The sequence below is a fragment of the Salvia splendens genome, chromosome 16 (assembly GCF_004379255.2).
Source record: "Salvia splendens isolate huo1 chromosome 16, SspV2, whole genome shotgun sequence".
Taxonomy (NCBI): domain Eukaryota; kingdom Viridiplantae; phylum Streptophyta; class Magnoliopsida; order Lamiales; family Lamiaceae; genus Salvia; species Salvia splendens.
The window spans coordinates 19,501,222-19,524,002 of record NC_056047.1 but is presented as its reverse complement, the minus strand read 5'-3'; the positions used below and the strand labels follow the sequence as shown (position 1 = coordinate 19,524,002).

General features: G+C 36.9%; 1 protein-coding gene, 2 long non-coding RNA genes and 1 pseudogene across 21 annotated transcripts; 2 read left to right on the top strand and 2 right to left on the bottom strand.

Annotated features, from left to right (window-relative positions):
• Positions 1–512: 512 nt before the first annotated feature.
• On the bottom strand, positions 513–14,174 carry LOC121770672. 19 transcript variants are annotated; one of them, XR_006043795.1, is made up of 16 exons: positions 12,782–14,174; positions 12,519–12,614; positions 11,923–12,082; positions 11,589–11,658; positions 11,272–11,335; positions 11,019–11,093; positions 10,467–10,783; positions 8,003–8,067; positions 6,159–7,566; positions 5,582–5,692; positions 4,914–5,501; positions 4,697–4,807; positions 4,429–4,616; positions 3,336–4,187; positions 3,099–3,191; positions 513–1,554 (listed from the first exon to the last, which is right to left on the bottom strand). It is a non-coding gene; the product is annotated as an uncharacterized LOC121770672 (long non-coding RNA). The 19 variants fall into 19 exon arrangements; XR_006043788.1 differs by having other exon boundaries at positions 4,429–5,501; positions 6,159–6,248; positions 6,815–6,924; positions 7,078–7,566; XR_006043792.1 differs by having other exon boundaries at positions 4,429–5,501; positions 6,159–7,225; positions 7,302–7,391; positions 7,476–7,566.
• LOC121770675 lies at positions 7,028–7,688 on the top strand. Its single transcript, XR_006043804.1, has 2 exons — positions 7,028–7,151; positions 7,294–7,688. It is a non-coding gene; the product is annotated as an uncharacterized LOC121770675 (long non-coding RNA).
• An 801-nt stretch (positions 14,175–14,975) lies between the features above and the next one.
• On the top strand, positions 14,976–16,960 carry LOC121771184 (annotated as a pseudogene).
• Positions 16,961–18,954: 1,994 nt separating this feature from the next.
• On the bottom strand, positions 18,955–19,383 carry LOC121770317 (secreted RxLR effector protein 161-like). Its single transcript, XM_042167067.1, has one exon. The coding sequence runs from the start codon at positions 19,381–19,383 to the stop codon at positions 18,955–18,957; it is 429 nt and encodes a 142-aa protein (XP_042023001.1).
• Positions 19,384–22,781: the final 3,398 nt, after the last annotated feature.

Sequence of the window (22,781 nt, the reverse complement as noted above, 5' to 3'; positions counted from 1 at the left end):
AAAAAATACATGCATACATACATTGCAGACTACAAATTCTAACACAAAATACACAATTTATATACTATACAACAAATATACACATAAAATACAATATATATATACATATGTGGCACATACTACAAACATTAAACACGGTATAAAAAAAATAAAAAACACTATATAAATAAACACACACACACACTGCACGTTGAACACAAATTATACACACCACACAAATACACAATTTACACACATATATATTAAACAAACACTACACACAAAATATACACATAAGATATAAATATTATAAACACACTACATTATACATACGTGGCATTACACTTTAAACATTAAACACAATACTACGAATAAAAATAAATAAAAAATACACATGCACTACATTCATACATACACACATTCCACACACAATTGATAATGACACAAAATACAATATTTATACACTATACAACAAATGCACACATAAAATACACAAATTTTAAATTCATGGCACATACTACATACATTAAACACGGTATAAATAAAATAAGCAAACACAATATAAATAAAACACACACGAACATACACACTACACAAAATCAACATGCTACACACTAAACAAAAAATAATACACTTCATACACATTGCGCACTATATACATACTATACATCATACCACACACCACATGGTGCATATTGCACACAAAGTATACACAAATTTTAAATTCATGGCACATACTACATACATTAAACACGGTATAAATAAAATAAACCAACACAATATAAATAAAACACATACAAACATACACACTACACAAAATCAACATGCTACGCACTAAACAAAAAATAATACTCTTCATACACATTGCACACTATATACACACTATACATCATACCACACGGTGCATATTGCACACAAAGTATATGCTCCACGCACGATATACATACAATGCCCATGTTGCTCACTACACCAAAAAACACACTATGCAACACACATTCTATAAACACCATACACACACCAGACATTATAGCACACAGTAACATACACACACACTACATATATTGTCTCCCACCATACAAAAAATACACACTCGTACACGATACAAAAAATAAACATTCTAAACACATTACACAAAAAATAACACCCTTTACGCACATAGTATAGACAAAATATCCATACAATACACTATACACACAAAATACATGCCCTGCACACACTGCACACAAAGTATATCAACACATACTATACACTACACGTAAAATTCACACATCCACACACAATAAACACACTTCACTACACACACTATACACAAAATTCACAAAATACATACACTGCCGGTACTACATACACACTTTACACATGCATCAAAAAAACTACACGCTACACAAAATACATGCAGAAAATACAAACATTATAAACACACAAACACTACAAACACTATTAACACACTTTGAAGCATATGAGACGACATCGGCCAAGCGCTTTGTATTAAGTTTCCCCTTCGGGTAACGTGCCTCGGAGGGAGCATTTCGCTGTCTTGAATCTATACCAAGCTTTTTTCAACAAGGCAAGAACCTATACAAAGCAAATGCCCAGATAGCACCAAGTAAGGAAAAATGAAAATATTGACAACTGTGTATAGAAGGCAAAATCTTCTCAAAGTGCAGATATTGCAATGCTTATTGTACAGTTAATACTATAAACATTTGTTATAGACCCAATTGTGATTAGGCATTACTAATAAGCAGTTAAAAATCACAAGATACAGTTAGAAATGTGTCGTATCTAGATTTTCTCGAGGTGTTAAATTATGCAGTACGTTTAAGATATTTCAGTTTATTTTCAGAGTACAAAACTTGCTAGTATTTCATTCTAATTGTAACAACAGATCTAAAGGGTATGTGAAATATTTTTCTAGCATAAATGCAATGAACATGCATCTCTCTAAGAGTTATGACACAGAAACTGCAGGGTTTTTTCTTTTTTGATTCTAGACTACAATTAACATTCCTCAAGTGTACTAGATTTTTTTTATTCCGCCTCTGGGTGAGACGTATGAGGGTCAAGCGTCTCTAGGAGAGACGCATCTCCATCATGCGTCGTCTTTGTTTTTAATTTTATTATTAATTTTATTAGACGATGCATGACCGTCATGCGTCTTAGGGAGAGACGCTACAATTATAAGCTAGTAACGAGTGCTATTTGGAGAGAGAAATTGTATGAATACTGATGACGACCCTGATGCCGTCGGGAGTGTGCTGATGGAGGCATGCATTACTCCATTCTGACCGTAAGCATAAATTCATGAATAAAGCATGAATAATAATGCTACTAGCCTACTATTACCTTATATATAATATGACCAATTAATTACATTTTCTATTGAGAAATTTATTTGACCAGTTGTAATCTCACAGTAGTACTAATATTTTATGTCATGCCTTATCAATCACATGTAATATTATCTTTAGGGTTCATAATATTAATTATATAAAGTTATGATTAATTAATTAAAACATTTTATTTCAATTACTATGTCAATTAGATAATTTAGTTATTGCGTTAATTAGTTATTTAAATTTAATTGATTAATAAGTTCAAATTCTAATACATCTTTATTTGATATTTTAAACACAAGATAAGTAATTTTAAAGAAACATATCCTGTGTAACATATCCTAAGAAATCATAGGAGTAGTAAATTTCACTGCTCTCACATTAAAAATTTTCTCACTCTTCCACTTTTTCCCAATTTCTGCAAAACCTGCCCCCTTCGACGTGACTAGACTTGTAGACCTTGAGTGTCACAGTATTCATACAATTTCTCTCTCCAGATAGCAAACATTACTCAATGGCTTATAGTTGTAGTGTATGTATTTAGAGACGCATGAGCCTCATGCGTCGTTCAAAAAAAATTGAAAAAAATGAGAGACACGTGTCCCTCATGCGTCTCTATGAAAGACGCATCTCCGTCATGCGTTTCATTAAAAGGAGACGCATGAGGGTCTCAGAGGCGGAATAAAAAAAAGTCCAGTACACTTGAGGAATGTTTATTGTAGTCTAGAATCAAAAAAGAAAAAACCTGAAACTGCACGATGCTTTGATTTTAGAAACCAATACCTTGAGTCCAACAGACTTTGCCATATCTTGAATTGTTGTGTTGCTGGCCACCTCATCCAGGTATGATACTTTCAGCTTCACAAAGTTGCAAAGCTGCAGCGGAAAAAATCACACTTAATTGGAAAGTGCACTTAATTGAAAAAATCACACTTAAAGAATTAAGGGCCTGATCTCACGACCACACCAAGCAAGTACAAGCACATAAATCAACTTATCTTAATTGGAAAGTGCACTCACAATCGGTAAAGCTTTAGGTTTTAGGCGGGAGAGAGCAGCCATGTATGAGGAAATATTGTCTGAGCCCGATAACTTTAAGTTCATGACGGCCTGACTGAACGCCTCCATTGCCCCACTACTCCTGAATTAATAAACAGGTCACAGGGAAGAAAACAAAAAATAAAGAAGCAAAAGGGGAAAGGAAAACGAGAAAGTAATCAGGAATGAAGAAAGAATTCAGAAGTGTGAGATTTTAGTTAACCAGTGGGATCAAGTTATATGTGCTATTAATAGAACTTGTAATATGCTAACTCATAACAAGGAAGAAAATCCTCAAGAGTAAAAACATGGGAAAACCAAAGGATCAAGATAATGTGTAAACAGGGGCCAAAAAGTTATAAGACGTCTACATCCAAGCACCTCTATGGGAGTTTCTCTTCGCACAGTTGTAACACCAGACCCAATGTTAATATAATCCATAAAGGGCACAATGAGAGAGAGTAGTACAGTTAAACGTGACAATTTACTTGCTGAGGTTTATCTAGAAGAACGTGGTAAACCCGAGGAGGCAGATTTTAATGACAGCAAAGCACCACTGAGTGACTGCATTGTGGGTTTGAGTAGATTAGCTCTTAATAATACAGTCAAAACAAGGTAAAAATGAAAAAGTATCAAGTGAACTACATCAAAGTAGACAAAGACCCTATTACTTGCCTTAGGAAGGGTAGGTGTGTTGTGATGGCTTCATGTAATTAGGAGTGAACTCTCATCTAGAGAACTTGGTGGTCTCTGTTGTAGTGGGATCGAAGAGGGAATTGCTAATCCAGACAATATGCTGCCGGGTCCGATCAGAGAAAATGGTGGGCCTGCAGTCTGAAACCAAAAGGATGAAATTGCAGTGATCATGAGTTCACACAAATCACTTGGAGTAGAAGTATTATCCACAACCACATAGACAAGGTGAAAATAGAAACCACATATAGGCATGTGGGAAGATGATTTGGATGAAGACATCGAGATAACACTTTTTGTCATGTTTTCTAAGAATCAATCATTTGTTTCTCATATGCAGGTTAAACTACTTAACAGGAAGATAACATTACATGTTTAATACCTCTATATGTGGAGATGAAGATTGAATATGACTGTGTCGGTGATCAGTATTGGCACTATGGCTAACATCAGTTCAGTATAAGCCGCTGAAATACTGTTAAGTGCCCTCCCTATAAATGTTACAAAGTGCAGGATATGATGGCAGTACAGTGGCCACTAAATGAGACGGTCCACAAACTGTTCCAATGCCTTGCTCCCAAAGGAAAACATCAGAATGTCATAAAGCCAAGGTCAGACTGAAATTCACAATAATAACATTAACCAATTACCTAGGAAGGAACAAACTTTTGAATTTGCAAGCTTCCTCAAAGCATTGAAAACCGCTCGTAAAGCAATACCCAGCATAAGGTTAGTCACAAGTTGATGCTTAATGACTGATCCTGAAGCACAAGCATTCACAAAGGATAAACATTATAGGCAAGTTGAAAATTTTAGAACGGGGTAACATTACAAGTAACATAGTTACGTTGAAGCGTATTTTACAACATTATAGACAACTAGGAACTATCACGGAAAACACCCTAGTTTCCCAAGAATAACACAAGAATATGCTGAATTATCTCAGTAGCCTCAAACGCAGCAATCTGACTCAAACAGAAAGTCTTTCCTGCATACAACAAAGAAAAGGGTTACAGGTTTAGTGCAACACATAGAAGAATTCCAAGGAGAGAAAAATAATAAACTGTTGTATGTATTCCACTTCCTACAACTAAACAAAAAATTATATCTAAATGTATGTACAAATAAGAGAATAACTAACCACACATCCTGGTATCGTGCAGATATCGTGTTCCTCATAATTAGACAAAGCAAGTCCAACCCAAATTTTATTAGGTACCGACAAGTGTAGAGCATCAGAAAGATTTTGCAGTAGTTCTTTATTGATGGCTTTAGTATCAAATAACACACTTAATATCGAACTAAAGTTAGGTTTAATAAATAAATATTTGAATATTGAAGCAATTATTGGTTGCAGCTTTATACCCTTCAACTCGCTGGAATAAATAGTGAGGTGCTCAAACCTGAACTGGATCAATAATTCTTAATGAGATGACCCACAAACTGCTCCAATGCCTTGCTCCCAAAGGAAAACATCAGAATGTCATAAAGCCAAGGTCATACTGAAATTCACAATAATAACATTAACCAATTACCTAGGAAGGAACAAACTTTTGAATTTGCAAGCTTCCTCAAAGCATCGAAAACAGCTCGTAAAGCAATACCCAGCATAAGGTTAGTCACAAGTTGATGCTTAATGACTGATCCTGAAGCAGCATTCACAAAGGATAAACATTATAGGCAAGCTGAAAATTTTAGAACGGGGTACCATTACAACTAACATAGTTAGGTTGAAGAGTATTTTACAACACTATTAATCTGTTCTTATGTTCTCTAAGTAAACCAGAATTTGTTGTATCAATCATAATCATCAAACGGACAGTTAAAGATAACAAACTCAAACACAGTAGACTATGTATAAAACTAATTAACTGGTATATAAAAGATGTTAAGTCAAATTAAATTTTTGAGGAACTTGACCAGACAAATAAATGTAACAGAAAAAATCATGGCATCAAATATACGGAAATCGGAGTAGTCAAGATTACATAAATTGTAATTAAATTATTTACTATAGTAGTGGGAACAAGCTGCAGTTTACATTCCGGCATTGCAAAAATATAAAATCATGAGAAAGATCAGTCAACCTGCAACAGAAGTGGCAACACTTACCTCTAGAAAGTATCTTTACTCGACACTATTTGAGTGCTCAACCAGCTTCCAAGGCCCACGATTTCTTTTTTAGAAGCAAGTTCAGCAAACCTAATGCCGAAGTACAAAGGAAATGTGTCTAGTAAGTACTTACAATTAACAGATATATTAAGATGCCAAGATTTGACAATCAATGGGGTTTATATATCAAATAATAACTAATATAAGACATATTTGTACACGGCATATAAGACAAAGAAAATAGGATACTATGTATGTATTAATTATAAAGCTGCAAGGTAGCAAACAGTGGATTAGAAAAAAGTAGAAAAACGTCATAACACACAAAAATATAATATATGTTACAGGTTAATTATAAAGCTGCAAAAGGCAGCAAAGAATGAATTGAATAAAGAGAAAATTGTAGGCGCAACAACCAAGAAGCAGAAGATCAAGCAAAGCAAGCTCAAAAACCAATAAATAGACTTGTGCCTTTTGTTTTCCACCCTATTCCGCCGTTTCTCTTAAGTTAAGAAGTTAGTCGCCCCCTACCACCCTCGACCTTTATATCGACCAAGTACATTCTAGTCTATTTATGCATTAGGAACTATAACAGAAAAACCTTAGTAGTGGAACAAGAGATAACATTTGCAAGAATGAATCTAAATAATTAAAACCTTCAAATTGACTAAGAGTAACACGAGAATATGCTGAATTATCACAGTAGCCTCAAACGCAGTAGTTTTGGCACACAGCTCTCTAAATTGTGTCAAACAGAAATTCTTTCCTGCATACAGCCAAGAAAAGGGTTATAGGTTTAGTGAAACATGCGGAAGAATTCCAAGGAGAAAAAAATAATAAACTTATGTATGTATTCCACTTCCTACAACTAAACAAAATAATATATCTAAATGTATGTACAAAGAAGAGAATAACTAACCACACTTCTTAGTATCATAAAGATATCGTGTTCTTCAGAATTAGACAAAGCAAGACCAACTCCAATTTTATCAGGTACCGATAAGTGTAGAGCATCAGAAAGATTTTGCAGTAGTTCTTCATTGATGGCTTTAGTATGAAATGGCACACTTAATATCAAACTAAAGTTAGGTTTATTAAATAAATGTTTGAATATTGAAGCAAATATTGGTTGCAGCTTTATACCCTTCAACTCGATGTAATAAATAGTGAGGTGGTCAAAACTAAACTGGAGAAGTAATACTCAATGATACGGTCCACAAACTGCTCCAATGCCTTACTCCCAGAGAAAAACATCTCAATGTCATAAATCCAAGGTCAGACTGAATTCACAGATAACCGAGGAAGGGACAAACTTACCAATCTGCAGGCTTACTCAAAGCATCTAAAACAGCTCGTAAAGCAATACTCAGCGTAAGGTGAGTCACACGTTGATGCTTAATGACTGATCCTGAAGCAGAAGCATTCACAAAGGATAAACATTATAGGTAAACTGAAAATTTTAGAACAGGGTAACATTACAACTCATAGTTATGTTGAATAGTATATTACAACACTATTAATTTGTTCTTATGTTCACTCAGTAAACCAGAATTTGTTTTGTTGTATCAATCATAATCATCAAACGGACAGGTAAAGAAAACAAACTCAAACACAGTAGACTATGTACAAAACTACTTAACCGGCATATAAGAGATGTTAAGTCAAATTAAATTGTTGAGGAACTTGACCAAATATACAGAAATCGAAGTAGTCTAGATTCCATCTATTGTAGTTAAAGTATTTACTACATAGTGGCAACAAGCTGCAGTTTCCATTCTTGCATTGCAAAAAATTAAAATCATGAGAAAGATCAGTCACCTTGCTACAGTAGTGGCAACACTAACCTCATAGAAAGTATCTTTACTTGACACTAATTGAGTGCTCAACCAGCTTCCAAGGCCAGCGATTTCTTTTTTTAGATGCAAGTACAGCAAACCGAATGCCAAAGTAAAAAGGAAATGTGTGTAGTAAGTAATGGGAAAGAGCCTATAAAAACATTTAACAGATATATTATGAAGCCAAGATTTGACAACCAATGGGTTTTACATTTCAAAGCAACACGTATATAGCACATATTTGTACAGGGCATACGAGACAAAGAAAAATAGGATGCTATGTTTGTTAATATTAATTATGCTGCAAGGTAGCAAAAAGTGGATTAGAAAAAGTAGAAAAACGTCAGGCACAGTATAACAAACAAAAATATAATATATGTAACAGATCAATTACCCCCTACCACCCTTGACCTTCAGATCGACTAAGTACTTTCTAGTCTATTTATGCACTAGGAACTATCACAGAAAACACCTTAGTTCCACGAGAGATAACATTTGCAAAAACGAATCTAAATGCTTAGAGAGGCCTTCAAATTGACTAAGAGTAACACGAGAATATGGTGAATTATCTCAGTAGCCTCAAATGCAACAGGATTGGTACACAGCAGCTCTGTAATCTGACTCAAACAGAAAGTCTTTCCTGAATACAGCAAGATTGGTACACAACACCTCTGTAATTAGATAAATAAGCACATTCACAAGACATTAGATAATCCTCTACTTCAAGTGACGTCAAATCACACGAATCATTTAGAGAAAATAGGTTGACCCCGAATTCACTCGCGAGTAAGACTTTAGAACAAGAATTGTACACGAACTAATTCCCTAAGAGCTAGGCATCCAATGCTTCAATGTAAGTTCGATTTATGTCTTGGGAGTCTCAAACCATCGTCGCTAATTCGTAAAGAGAAGTTCTTCCGGCTATTCTTTATTTTAAGCACATAAGATCTTTCTCCCAAAATCAAGCAAAATTCATCGCTCACAAGTCAATATGATGCATAAATGTAAAGGTCTTATTCATTTGGATGTAACGGGGCTTTTGGTAAAGGTGTGATCATATTTGGATTAGTAGCTTATCACCATTCTTAAAATACTAGCACATCCCTCACTACATCCTTCACATCTCACTGAATGCTAAAAAATTCTGACAGCTCAACACCCCAAACTTGAGATTTTTCTACCATCTAAACCAAGTCATCTTATTCTTTTGAGCATATTTCTGTTTTTTGCTCGATTTTTTTTTCTAGCCTTGGCTTTTTTTACTAATGAAAGGCTGCCTTTTTATTTTATTTTTTTACAAGCCTTGGCTTTTTTACACATGAAAGGCTGCCTTTTTTATTTTTTTTCTAGCCTTGGCTTTTTTTTACACATGAAGGCTGCCTTTTTATTTTTTCTAGCCTTGGCTTTTTTTTACACATTAAAGGCTGGCTTTTTATTTTTTATTTTTTTCTAGCGTTGGCTTTTTTTCACACATTAAAGGCTGCCTTTTTTTCACACAGCTTTTTCACTTTGTATCTCAGTATAAATGAATACCACCTAATAAATGTTCCAGGACTTCCAGCTTTTTCTTGCCACCATAAATACCCTTCCAAGAATGTGCTAGCACTTTAATTTTAGTGACTAGGGTAGAAAATATAGGCCAACAAATGGATATAATACGTAGGCTAATATAGTGACTTCAAAATTTTCAACAAAGAAAAAAGGCTTTTGGGGCTCAAACTGGCTCTCTAGGGGTTTATGTAGGGTTAGGCATGTGATAATTTGGATATGAGGCTTTTAGTCCTATTGCCTAAATCATTTTATGCACCAATATCAACAAGATTGCAACTGATAAAGCTCTCATTCAGTCGATCGGCCCTATGGCTTTTTCAATTAATTTTTCAAAACCGGAATAGTTCTCTCTCCTTAGCTCAAGAAATCGGGCACCAAAGAACACTATTGTCACTTTATCTGAAGCACGGGAAACCTAGTTCTCCAGAAGTTAGTAAGCAACAACAAGTTTACAGACCAACCCTTGAGAGAAATGAAGCCCACACTAGTAACCCATAAAAAAGTGGTGAAAGTAGTGACAATCAATAGAGAGAAAATCTTGCATGCACACACAAATAGCAAGTGGTGAAACTCTGTTCGTGGAAGCATTTTGTCCTCACTACAAAGTAGCATAGTACTAGGGAATTTTTGGATAGTTCTGAAGGTAATATTCGTTGTTTATCGATTGTTGATGTGTATGAAATCATTAAAAACTAAGGAGATGCACATATTAGAGAGCCATGACAGACAACCTCTCGGAAATTACTCTTAATCATAACATTTCAATTACCAAAAAAAAACATTTAAATTCTCTATAAAATCAACATATCAGGCATGAATGAGAATAAATAGCAGTTAGGCACTCATGTATAAGTAGGAAACATCACAAGTTGAGTATATACGGGTTTGAATGAGACCCGAAAAAGATGAGAAGTAGAGTTACCAGAATCCTCAAAGACCAGGATTTGACGACTACAATAAAAGCTCGGATTTCCTGCCTTGCTGGGAAACCTGGTACCTTCTCACATACCAAAATGCTGAAAACAAACCTCTACCAGTGTATCTTTATCAGAATAAAAACATAATACTCAGTCAATTTAGATCATCTTCGATACTTTCCAAACATTCAGTTTTGATTGACCGATAAAATTGTTTTCTTTAAATATATACAGCAATCTTTCCTGTCATCTTTACAAGATTCGTCTTACCTTCCTACCTTCCTTTTGTGGCTTTAAAATTCCTTTTTATGAAGCTTATTCCCTACAAAACAGTGTGAATCATTTGCATATCATGTAAGACCCCGAGCAAATTAAGTGTTATGTAAACTTGGTTTTTATTAACATGACTTTCAAATCTTAAGCGAAAGGAAGGAAACGTTTTATATCATAGAAAAAAGAGAATTTCTTTCATTTCTCTTATCATCACTACAAAAGGTAAGTATTGCATCACAAGAAAAGTTACATGAGATGATCTCTTACAAAAAAAATGTACCTACTCTTTTTTTCTCATCAGGGCCGAGAGTCCAATATAGGAAGCTAGTTGCTCCTGCAGTCCACCCCTTTCCAAGCTCCTGCAAGAAAAAACAAACTTCATTAAAATCTTATCAAGAAGACGACAGATGTGATTATGATAAAAAATATATGTACTAAGGTAAATATCATTTCTATTAAGACCCAACAAACAGATGCACTTAACATTTTATGGAAAAAGATGAATGATATCCATAGGTTAAGCCAGAGTGGTTTTACATGGACTAAATGATCTTCCGATGTAGCACGAATGATTCGGCACTCAAACTGACTTATAAATAACCTACAAAGAAAATTGTCAATCTTAGATAGCCTTAAAAATACATTAAGTAAAGAATGCACTCATGCACATAATAAATAACTGTGGTGAGTGAAGCAAGTTTATTAAAGAAAAAAAGAGTGCAACTATAAGAAACACCAGTGTGACCATCTGCTAGAATGTTTCATTGTCTAAATTGCAAAATAAGAAAGATAGGACATGAAGAAATAATCAATGCCCGATTTCGGCATGGAAGGAAGGCAAATATTCAAATTACCTCAGCAGTTATACATCATCTTCATTCAAAACTCCTGGAACTAAAGATTCAGAATGACTCAACTGTGAACCTACATGCAACAGAGTATTAGAATATAGATATGTTTGATTAACCAAGGGAAGAGTTAGAAGCAGTTGCTAACTTTAGACACTTTGTCAGCTTCTGAAGTAGAGAAAAGAATACATAAGTTCACATAAGCAAAGACATTTTCTTAGAAACTCAGATATCATGCTTTGACTCTTTTCGACCTTTGATCATGAAAAGCAAAGAAACCTTACCATGAAATCTATAACACTATAATATTTAAAATTAATTGTATTGATGGAAAGCTTACAAAGTTTATCATGATGAATGACCGAAAATTTGAAGCATCTGAGACGACATCTGCCAAGCGCTTTGTATTACGTTCCAGTTGACCCTTCGGGTAACTTGCCTCGGAGGGAGCTTTTAACTGTCTTGAATCTATACCAAACATTTTTCAGCAATTGAAGAACCTATACAAAACATATGCCCATGATAGAAGTAAGGCAAAATGAGAAATTGACAACTGCATATGTATAGAAGGCAAAATCTTCTCAAAGTGGAGAAATTGCAATGCTAATTGTACGGTATACCTATAAACATTTGTTATAGACCCAATTGCGACTGGGCAATACTACAAACTAGGATTATAATAGGCAGTTAAAAATCACAAGAAAAAGTTTGAAATGTGTCGTATTTGGGTTTTCTCGATGTGTAAAATTTCTGCAGCACATTTGAGATTATTTCAGTTTATTTTCAGAGAACAAAACTTCTGGTTTTTCAATGTAATTGTAACAATAGATCTAAAGGGTCTGGGAAATCTTTGTCTATCATAAAAGCAACTAAATATGTATCTCTCTGAGAGTTATGACAGAAACTGCATTACACTTTGATTTTAGAAATCAATACCTCGAGTCCAACAGACTTTGCCACATCCCGAGTTGTTGTGTTGCTGGCCACCTCATCCAGGTAGGATACACTTTCAGCTTCACAAAGGTGCAAAAGCTGCAGCGGAAAAAATCACATTTACTTTAAAGACATAAGGGCTTGTTCACACAACCACACCGACCACAAGCATAAGCACATAAAAATTTTCAGGTGTGCTAACTTTACCAGCAGTTGTAGTATTTACAGACATATATCCACTTATCTTAATTGGAAAGTGCACTCACAATAGATAAAGCTTTAGATTTTAGGCGGGAGATAGCAGCCATGTATGAGGAAATATTGTCTGAGCCCGATAACTTTAAGTTCATGATGGCCTGAACTAGAACAAGAACGCCTCCATTGCCACACAACTACTGAATTAAGAAATAAGGAAGAAAACAAATACGTAATCAGGAATAAAGAAAGAATTCAGAAGTGTGAGATTTTAGTTAGCCAGTAGGATAAAGTTATAAGCGCTATTAATAGAACTTGTAATATGCATATGCTAATTCACAATACTAATCTAGCTTAAAATAATTGACTCCCCAACATTGTATAATCATTTGGTTCGCACTGATACTAGTAACAATTAGTCCATCCGTCCCCCAATAGTATAGCACAATTACTACGTATGGTGTCCCCTAAAAATTAGCAATTTCCATTATGGTTCATGACCCACACTCTAGTTTATATTTCAACCTTCCAAAGACACATTTAACAAAATCCACATTTTCTTAGCACATAGTGGGACCCTTAGTAATACCCTTAGAAAGCAAACACACTCTAGTTTATATTTCAACCTTCCAAAGACACATTTAACAAAATCCACATTTTCTTACCACATAGTGGGACCCTTAGTAATACCCTTAGAAAGCAAACAGACTGTTACATGATGCAGTGGAAAAAATCACTCTAAGAGAATAAAAGTTGCTAGTAAAGCAACCAAATCAAAATAAAGATTTTCTTTCAATCCATTTATGTTTGTTGTCTACTCCCAATCAGTTTCACTATCACACAATTGTTTCATCACCAAAACCGAGAGAGAAATAGAGAGTTATTGGGTCTAGCTTTCACAATGGCTGAGCCCAAATTTTAAGATAAATGCTCAAAGGGATAACACCAATGTACAAATAAGCAAGCGGTGACGTGCTCTTTCAACCCATGAATGTTTGGACATCACAACAAGTTTAATAGCTTCACAAAAAGGCAAATACAAATAAACAAGGGAAAAAGGCAACAGTGGCGACGGCGAGACATTGCGGCAAAGCTGGGACAATGAGGCGCTGATGTTCGGCTGCGGTGATTCCACGGCAGCGGCTTCCAAACAGTAGCACAGCAACTCCGTTCTGACGGCGACGGAGTGGTGGTGATGAGACCTCGCGAACCGAAAGCAAAGGCGGTGGTGGAACGAAGGGCGAATCGTGACTTGACTGTGTTGTTTAGCCGGAGTGTAGAGAGGACGTAGAAGGGAGTGAGAGGGCGTTGTGGTCGCCGGCGTAGAGTGAGTCGGAGGAGGCGACGGGAATTAAGGGTTGCTCAAATTGGGGATCTCAATTTGGGGAAAATGGTGAATGGTGAATGGAGAATGAGGGAGTGAATACCGATGGTGGAGGGGAGTCATGCTTTTTCTAACGGCAATTGAAATTTGGGAGGAATTCAAATTAGTTGTCGACCAATATTATTAATTAAAAAGGATAATTCTTTGGGCTGGGATTAATTCCATGATGGGCCCAATGAGTTTAATAAATTAGGGCTGATTTTAAATGGGTTATATTTAAATAATTCTTTAAATTGGCTGATTGTTTAATTCTTTGATCTAGATTAATTAATGGATTATAAAGGGTTGAATAATTCATTGGTCTATATTGATTTCATTAATGGTGGGTTGACGGTGGGCTTGTTTTAAATAATTTGGGGTCAATTAGTCAAAAGGGTAATAACAGAGTGGTCAATATTTTACGGACGGAACGAAATGACAAAACTGGACAACATTTCACGGACGGAGGGAGTAGTTTTCAAGATTTTTCTTTTTCAATTTTGATTTTTCAGTTTTAAAATTTACTATAATTATCTAATTTTAAGTAATTCTAATTAGGATTTGGTTTAATTTTAGGAAACAACTTTAAAAATATGTACTCCCTCCGTCTCCAGTATATGTTCCATTTTGACCCAATATGGGTTTTGATAAATGTAAAAAAGTTAATGATGTACTAGTCATATTTATGTATAATTTTATGATAAAATATGAATAAAATTAAGTAAATAAAATGTGAAATCTATTAAGAGACATGTCAAAAAATTGAAAAATGGGACAAATAATGGCCAAATGTGTACCAATAAAATTGACAAACCAATCCCCTTTTTTATTCTGATCCTTTGAAGTAACCAACCAAATGAAGTCGTAACATAAAATCTTGATTCCCATTTATTTCCCAACCGTTTTGGACACTCCAAATGAAATTATTGCACAGAAAAACTAAATCTTGCATAACATTCACCTTTTATCAAAAACGCATTTCAACCATCTGCACAGCTAAAACTGACCAACAAAATCAAGAAGACGAAGAATCCCATATTTGGGTATGCACAAGACAAGTTTTTCTTCAAATTCAGCAAACCATCATTCAAAAATGCACCAAACAGAAAGTAATCCAGTCAGGAAAATCCTCCCACGCACAGATCACTCATTTCGGTACAATCAAACACTTCCGCTTCCAACATGCTCATCAATTTCTACTCCAAATGCGGCGCCGTGGATCATGCCCGCAAGGTGTTCGACGAAATGCGCCTGCGAAGCGTGGTTTCATTGAACACCATGATCGGCGCCTACACTCAAAACGGCAACGGCGAAGCAGCTCTGTCTCTATTTGCCTGGATGCTCAGAGAAGGATCGGAGTTCAGTGAATTCGCCTTGTCTAGCGTGCTATGCGCTTGCGCCTCGAGTTTTTTACCCTTTGAGAGCAAATAGTTACATGCCTTAGTTGTTAAGTCGTCGATGGAGTCGAATGCCTTCGTTGGCACAACTTTGCTTGATGTTTATGCAAAATGCCGATTCATCAACGACGCTTTGCACGTGTTTGAGGCCATGCCGGAGAAGAGTGCAGTGACATGGAGCTCGATGATGGCTGGATTCGTGCAGAACGATCTGTACGAGGAGGCATTGAGATTGTTTCTCGAGAAATGGAGTCGAGATGAATATTTTCATGATATCCTCTGTTCTCTATGCCTCGGCTGCCTTGGCGGCATTGGGAAGCAAGTGCACGCAGTCGTGTGTAAAGCTGGTTTTGGTGCTAACGAGTACGTTGTTTCTTCTCTCATCAATGTTTATGCAAGATGTGGTAGCATTCATCAGTATCACTCTGTTTTCTCCGAAGCAGAGAAGAGAAATGTGATCCTTTGGAACACGATATCTCGGGCTTTGCAAGGCACGCTAGGCCCTTGGAGGCTATGATGCTATTCGAGAAGATGCAACAGGCATTTCTGTATCCGAGTGAGGTAACTTATGTCTCTATCTTATCTGCTAGCGCTCACATGGGATTGGCTGAGAAGGGGTGGAGGTATTTTGACATGATGAAGGAGCAAGGCTTGAATCCGGGCGCTGTGCATTACTCGTGTATGGTTGATATCCTAGGTTGAACGGGGAGGATTGACGAGGCCAAGGATATGATTGAGAAAATGCCGTTTGAGGCCACTGCGTCCATGTGGGGATCGCTCTTGGCCTCATGCAGAGTTCATAAAAACGTAGAGGTGGCAGAGGTTGCTGCAAGAAAATTTTTCAAGATCGAGCCTAACAATGCTGGGAATCTTGTTTTGCTGTCAAACGTATATGCTGCAAGCGGGAGGTGGGACGACGTTGCATCAGCAAGGAAACTGCTCAAGAGTAGTGAAGTCAAGAAGGAGAAGGGGAAGAGCTGGATTGAGATCAAAGACAGTGTTCACTCGTTCATGGTCGGGGAGAGGAGCCATCCGTGGATGGGGGAGATATACGCGAGGCTGGATGATTTGCTTGAGGAGATGGAGAAGTCGGGGTTCAGAGGGCAAGTTGAGCACGATCTGCACGATGTGGAGGATTATTGCAAGAGGGAGCTGCTGAAGCATCATAGTGAGAAGCTGGCTTTTACTTTCGGGTTGATGTGTTTGTCTTGGTTTGTTCCGATAAGGATCATGAAAAATCTGAGGATTTGTGGGGACTGCCATCAGTTTATGAAGGTTGCTTCGGCTGTAACGGGGCGCGAGATCGTGGTGAGGGACAATAATCGGTTTCACCATTTCAGAGAGGGGGTGTGTTCGTGTGGAGAATTTTGGTGAGTCTGTGTACTGAGATGAATTGGTGTTAGACAGTAGCTACGAGTTTTTGAGTGTAGGAATATGTTAGTGAAAGAGGTGTGATTCTTTTGTGATGAAGAACTAATGGAATCTGTGATTTTCCGGGGTTCGATCTTGATTCAACAAGACCAACAGATAATTATAAAATTTTGGGTTGATCCAAAATTATTAAATTCTCCGTTGGCCAATATATAACTCAAATCATACTACTCACCAAAAGCGATAATAGAAATATAGAATCAGTTTAAAACTAAAATTTGAGAATAGTTTTATATCTGCAGAGACATGAGCAATGATATGCTACGTACCTTATGTGAGCACCACTCTCGTTTGACTCACGTTTAACTTTGTTCGTTTTGATTTATATGTTTAGTTTGATTCTAATATATTAAAAAATGTTATAAAACTTTTTAAATTTTTACAAAATTCATAAAAATCAAAGCTCGATTTGCTCATTTTCTCTATAATTTTTAATAAACGACCAAATCGAGCTTTGATTTTTATAAAATTTTGTGAAATTAAAAACTTCAATAATATTTTTTAATTTATTAGAATCAAACTAAATATATAAATCGAAATGAACAAAGTTAAACATGCGTCAAACGAGAGTAGTGCTTACAAAAGGAGCTCACATAAGGTACCTTATGTAGCATATCATTCCTCGACATGACATAGTACTCCCCCCCTCCATCATTTAAAGAGTCATTTTGGTTCGGCAAGGTTTTTAAGAAATTGCTTCCTTTGTGGAGAAAAATAAAGGGAGAAAGTAAGTGGAATGAGAAATTCATTTTTATATTAATTTTATAATGAATTATTAGTGCAAAAAGTTAATGAAATATAGGGTCTGTATATGAAAGCGAAAAAAAATAGATGGTTTTTTAAATTATTGACAACCTAAAATAGCAAAATAATTCTTTTAACGGTGGAGAGAGAGAATAAGATCTGCAAAATCGATTTATTTATTTTCCACATGAATATCTTCATACAATTATTGACAATAAGCAACACATAATCATTGTCACTACAATTCTAAAATAAACTGTGATTCACGAAAATTTCTCAGCCCTTGCTCAAAAACCCATTTTAGATTGCAAATAAGCTTATCTTCCACTCGTAGCATCTACTCCTCCGTCCACAATTAGGATTCCCATTTTTTCCGGCGTTGGCATGAGTTTAAAGAAATATTCAGAAAAGTAGGTAGAAGAAAGTTAGAAAAGTAGGTGGAAGAAAGTTAGTGGAATATGAGTCTCATTTGTAGATATTAGTTTGAAATGATACGTGGTGGAATGTGTTGAAAATGTAGAATTGATTTGGATTGAAACCTCCATCAATGAAGGATGAAGAAACTGATAAAATTTGAGAAAAACTGTAGTGCAGGAGAGAAGAGCGGAAAAGGAAAAATTTCACTAATTGACTACATTTTTGAAAGTGTTAATCTACAAATTACAGTAAGATGCCTTATATAGGATAAGGAAAAATATAAACTACTAACTAATATAATACTAAACACTAGCTAATAAAAGAAAAACAATATCAACTTTACAATTTATTTTTAATTTCAACACCCTCCCTCAAGATGGAAGCACAACCAAATGCTACATAAAAACACACACAACTAAGATTTATTCTAACTCCAAGTCATGAGAAAATCCATCTTGAGCATTTGCAAACCAATTGGAGCTGTTGTTGCATATTATGGTAAAACTTTGCTCTCTCAAACATTCACTGGCATTGAGTACAACCAAGATTGTAGAATTGGGTAAATCTTTGTTATATTATTCACAACGGAATTATACATCATATATAGGCTAGAATAAAGCTATACAAGGTAAGATTTCCCTCAATCATATCTCCCTAATTTTCGATCATAATATTGTATAATCTTCTGCTGATTTTGTGCAATCTTATGCTGATTTTGTGCAATCTTCTTTGCCTTGCAGAATATTTCGGATCTTCCAACACTCCCCCTCAAGTTAAGTGATGGGATTCCCGAAGCTTAACTTGCCCAATACTTCTTTGGTCAGATTGTCAGCCAGTTGGTCTTCTGATTTCACATACAGAATTTCCATTATCTTCTCCTCAAGGTTCTCTTTTATGAAGTGCCGATCAATTTCGACGTGTTTAGTTCTATCATGTTGTACTGGATTCTTCGAGATACTGATTGCAGCTTTATTGTCACACAACAATTTACAAGTTCTAAGTTTAGCTCCTTCATCAATCTCCTAAGCCAAAGGATTTTGGTTAAACCGCTCTTGATGCCTCGAAACTCGGCTTCGGCACTTGAGAGAGTCACTACCTTTTGCTTCTTACTCCTCCACATGACTAAATTTCCACTAACAAAGGTGAAATATCCACCAGTAGAACGTCTGTCGACTAGGTTCCCTGCCCAATCAGCATCTGTATATCCGTGAAAATCTAGGTGCCCATTCTTCAGGAACAAAACTCCATGTCCGACAGTTCCCTTTAAAGAACGGACCACTCTAAGTGCCGCCTCCTGATGTTCTTCTTGAGGGTCATGCATGAACTGGCTAAGAACTCCCACTGCATATGCAATATCTGGCCTGATATGGGACAAATAGATGAGTTTCCCAACTAGTCTCTAGTATCTTCCACGATCAGTGGGGGTTGCCCCTTTGACGAGCTGAAGTCCGTGATTCTGAACGATTGGGGTGTCTGCTGGCTTGCAGTCCAACATCCATGTTTCTGTCAAAAGATCAAGAACATACTTCCGTTGGCTAATAAAATTCCCTTTCCTGACCTAAGTACTTCAATCCCGAAGAAATATTTGAGATCGCCAAAATTCTTCATCTAAAATTCTGCAGCCATGTGTTCTTTGAGTTGTTGTATTTCCTCGACATTGTGTCCAGTAATGTTCATATCATCAACATAGATTATCAGACATGTGATCTTCACCCCTTCCTGTTTGATGAAGAGTGTGTGGTCGTAATTGCTTTGTCTGTATCCATACTTCTCCATCACTTCTGTAAATCTTTCGAACCAAGCCCTTGGAGATTGTTTTAGCTTGTACAGTGTTTTCTTCAATTTGCATACTTTCCCTTTCCCGAACTCTTCTGAGAATCCTGGTGGAGCCTCCATATAGATGGGATCTTTCAACTCTCCATGAAGAAACGCGTAGGTCACATCGTACTGATGAAGTGGTCAGTCCCTATTTGCTGCAATAGAGAGAAGGACTCTCACGGTGTTCATCTTTGCCACGGGAGAGAATGTCTCAGAGTAGTCGATTCCTTGAGTTTGAGTGTACCCCTTTGCTACCAATCGAGCTTTGTATCGCTTAATGCTTCCATCTGGTCTTCGTTTAATTGTGAAGACCCAGCGGCACCCAAATGTAGGCTTTCCATCGGGCAGCGGACTGACCTCCCAAGTTCTATTTCTTTTTAATGCCTTCATCTAAACTAGAATTGCCTCCCTCCAATGTTTGATTTTCACTGCTTCTTCAAATGTTTGAGGTATCTCTTCCTCATACAGTGCAGCATGGAATGCCCTTGCCGTTTTGGAGATGTTGGCTTCGGCAAAGTTTGCTACAGAGTATTTGCTTTTCATGCCAATTTTTTCAGGAGAGTATCTCTTGGGAGGAATTCCTCTCGTGCTCCTTGGAGGAAGCACATATTGCCCAGTATCTTGATCGATCGAAGTATCCTCTTCCTCTTTCAAGAGATGAGCCAGAGATTACCTCGGATTCCGTTACGGCTGGATCATCGGAACGCGGCGGAAGCGTCGTTGGGTTTGTTTCTGTAGATGAGGTCGGCTCATGAATAGTGCCAACTTGCTCAATTGGTCCCACATCAAAGTGACTTGGCACATACCATCGACGGGAGTCATTTTCTTGGGTCTCCCCCTGTCTCTCACACTCCCCTTGAGTCCCAAAGCGGTAAAAGAATTCTGTTTCGAGAAAGTTGCAATTCATGGTGGTGATTACCCGTCTGGTTTTCGGATCGTAGCATCGATAACCCTTTTGATTGATCCCATACCCCACAAATACACACTTAATCGCACATGGGGAAAATTTGGTTTTTTCGTGTTTCGGGATGTGTACGTAGACAGTGCAACCAAAGGTTTTGGGTGGGATGGATAAGGCTGAGGGGACTTGTGTCATAGTGGCCAAATGATGTAGGGGCGTTTTTCAGTTTAGTAATTTGGTGGGGAGTCGATTGAGGTAAACGAAAGTGGCTATAGTTTCGGGCCAAAAAGACGGTGGGACTTTTAAATCAAAAAGGAGGGCTCGAGTCATTTCAAGGATGATTCAGATTTTTTGTTCCGCTACTCCATTTTGTTCGGGTGTATGAGGGCATGAGGTTTGGTGAATTAACCCATTATCCCTAAAAAATTGAGCCATAGAATTGTTTACAAATCCCCCCCCCTTATCTGATCGCATGATTTTAATGGATGTTTGAAATTGGGTTTGGACCATTTTATAGAAAGAAATGAATTTTTCGACAACCTCATATTTTTGTTTCATAAAATATACCCATGTGACTCTACTACAAACATCGACAAATATCACAAAACACAAGCTTCACACGAAAAATCCTTGGGAACAAAAAGTTTAGGAAATAAAGATTTTAGATAACCTGGAGAAGTATGACCCATTCTTCGGTGCCAGAGTCAAGTCGCCTGAGTGGTGGGTCCGTGAGCAAGCATTGCCGCACCATCTTGTCGAGCAATCTTGTAATAGCCGAGACCTAGATTCTCGAGAATTTTGAAATAAATACTAGAATTCATTAAAAAGAAAAGAAAGAGTATTCATAGCTTTGAACATACGGAACATAACAGTTAGTATATCGAGTTAAGCCTTGAATGACAGATGTTGATAAAAACAATGAAAGAACATTTGTTTATTTCTTGAGTAAAAGAAATACAAGATTTCAGAATTTCAAGCTAATAAAGTGCAAATGCTTGAAAAGTAATACACACCAAATAACTATTACATGTTAAAGAAAAGAGAGATTTCAAGTAGAACTACTCGATTACATTATAGAGAGAAAAAGGAAAGAGTAAACTAGCGTTGGGCCTCTTCAGCACGGGCTTGCGGCCCAGAGGAAATAGGTCTCCCTTGTCCCTGCCAACCGCACACAAAATGGAATTTAAGTGCATGAGATAAAAGACAAACTAGCACCCTACATTAAGAGGGAATGAGTAGCCTTACCTTTCCAAAGAAAAGAGGAGAGCTTGGTCGAAAGGAGCAAGTCCAGCCAACAGAATTTGCACCTCAGTGGCTGCACTCTGCAAAGCTGAATCCCTGCAGCTTGTACTTCATTTATACCTGCCATGGTCCAGAAATCAGCCACCCAAATGCCTGCTCGTGTTGTGCACCTGCCAAAAGGAGACAAAACCCATGAATGAGCTAGGGTACAAGGTAGCACAAAGCACCAAATTCGGTTATGGCATCAGAATATAGCCAGGAGCCAAAGGCTCATCCAGCTCACGAGTACACCCTGCGATTTTGCTGCAGAGGAAACAGCCAACCCAGTCCATCAAGGACTACGTTTCAGCCAAGTACATCAACTTTTCTCAGGGTTCAGTTAGGAAACGAGTATAAATAGGCCTAAGCTTCTTCCTCCCTTCCCCATCACCACAAATCAATCGTAATACAGTGAGGCATAGAGTGAAAGGGACCGAGGCAGCGAGAGGGAGTAGAGGGGATCAAAGCCGAGAGTAAGGAACAACAAGATACGCAGCAGGGAAGGTAAAACCTCCTTCGAATTCATTTTAAACCCATGTCATCATGTAAGTATTTAAAGCATGTTAGACCAACACCATGCATATTGAGGCAGAATGATAGAGTAAGAAGAAGTAGTGCAACTTCCACACACCCCTGCCGTTAAAACATAGGAAGTAAGAGCTCAATAACGGAGCTATTAGATACCAACAATTTCTCAGAAACCAACAAGGATTTAACCA